General features: G+C 36.4%; 1 protein-coding gene across 1 annotated transcript in view; it reads right to left on the bottom strand.

Moving 5' to 3' along the window:
* Window positions 1-1,181, bottom strand: part of hnrnpua (heterogeneous nuclear ribonucleoprotein Ua) — a 10,736-nt gene that overhangs the window by 3,980 nt on the left and 5,575 nt on the right. The window contains exons 7-9 of the mRNA XM_016535257.1: window positions 562-825; window positions 358-477; window positions 107-281 (exon numbers count right to left, since the gene is read on the bottom strand). Of these exons, the coding sequence (XP_016390743.1) occupies window positions 107-281; window positions 358-477; window positions 562-825 (559 nt within the window). The remainder of the gene's footprint in view (window positions 1-106; window positions 282-357; window positions 478-561; window positions 826-1,181) is intronic.

Below are 1,181 nucleotides of genomic sequence, written 5' to 3'. Positions count from 1 at the left end.
AGGGTGAGTAATTAATGACAGAATTTTCATTTTTGGGAGAACTAACCCTTTACCATGAAAAAAAAAACGTAATAAGAGTAACATTTCAAGAGAGATTAGTATATGCTGTGATTTTGATAAGTATTTGTAAACCCTCGATTATATTTAATCACCTGGTCAAGAATGTAGTTGCGTTTTTTACGTGCAGCGATCTCGATGAATTTCCCAAGGAAGAGGGGAGCACGCTGAGATATCGCTGAGAGCTTTGTGACATCCTTCATCTGTCGCTTCAAACTGGAAATCTGAATTTCAACAGAAAAATAACACTGAATATGATGTTTATATTGTCTAAAACCGTTCTCTTATGTCAGCACTCACCATCATTTTCTCAATGATTGTGTTTGTTCCAAGAATGTTGTATTTTCCAGGGTTGGCTTGTGTGTGCTTTGTAACCCATTCCGTTTTTCCAGATCCAGGCAATCCAACCACGACAATGACCTGGGAAGATTTACAGCAGATTTAGATAAGGCTTTTTAATGATGATATAAGAAAAAAAATGTTTTCCTTGGCTATAAAACCAACCTCACAGTCTTCTTTGGTCTCGGGCCCCTTTGGTCCTCTGATGCGATCACAAACAGGGATCTGCTGCAGGAGCGTAAAGCCGTCAGGTTGGGGGAAAAACGGGGTTTCACGCTGGCCGAAGTTGAACTCAACCGCACAGTTGTGGCAGAGGACGTGAGGGAAGAACTGCTTTCCCTCCAGCTCATCCTTACTGACTTTGAAAGCTGTTCCCAGATCCTGTCCATTGTTGGAGTAGGAGATTTCCACTTCTTCACCATCAAAGTTCTGCCAAATAAACACAGCAACCATGATATACTGTACTGTGGCCAAAAGTACACAGACACACCACACTTGCTGAACATTTAATTTCAGAATGTTGAGAACTAAACTGGGTTTTGAAACATTGCAATATATAAATATTTATATATCAAATTGAAATATGTATTAATATATATTAATTAGTATTAAAATATTAATATATAATTGAAATATTGTATAAATCTATACTACTTTCTTTATACACACACACACAAAAATGTACAAATATATATATACAAAATAATATACAATTTCAAATATTTGTGTAAGTCTTATTTTTAAAGTTATGCATTTAAGACGCACACACACACACACACACACAC

This window comes from Sinocyclocheilus rhinocerous, unplaced genomic scaffold (assembly GCF_001515625.1).
Source record: "Sinocyclocheilus rhinocerous isolate Xijiao unplaced genomic scaffold, SAMN03320098_v1.1 scaffold1004, whole genome shotgun sequence".
Taxonomy (NCBI): Eukaryota; Metazoa; Chordata; class Actinopteri; order Cypriniformes; family Cyprinidae; genus Sinocyclocheilus; species Sinocyclocheilus rhinocerous.
This window is presented reverse-complemented; position numbering and strand designations above follow the sequence as displayed.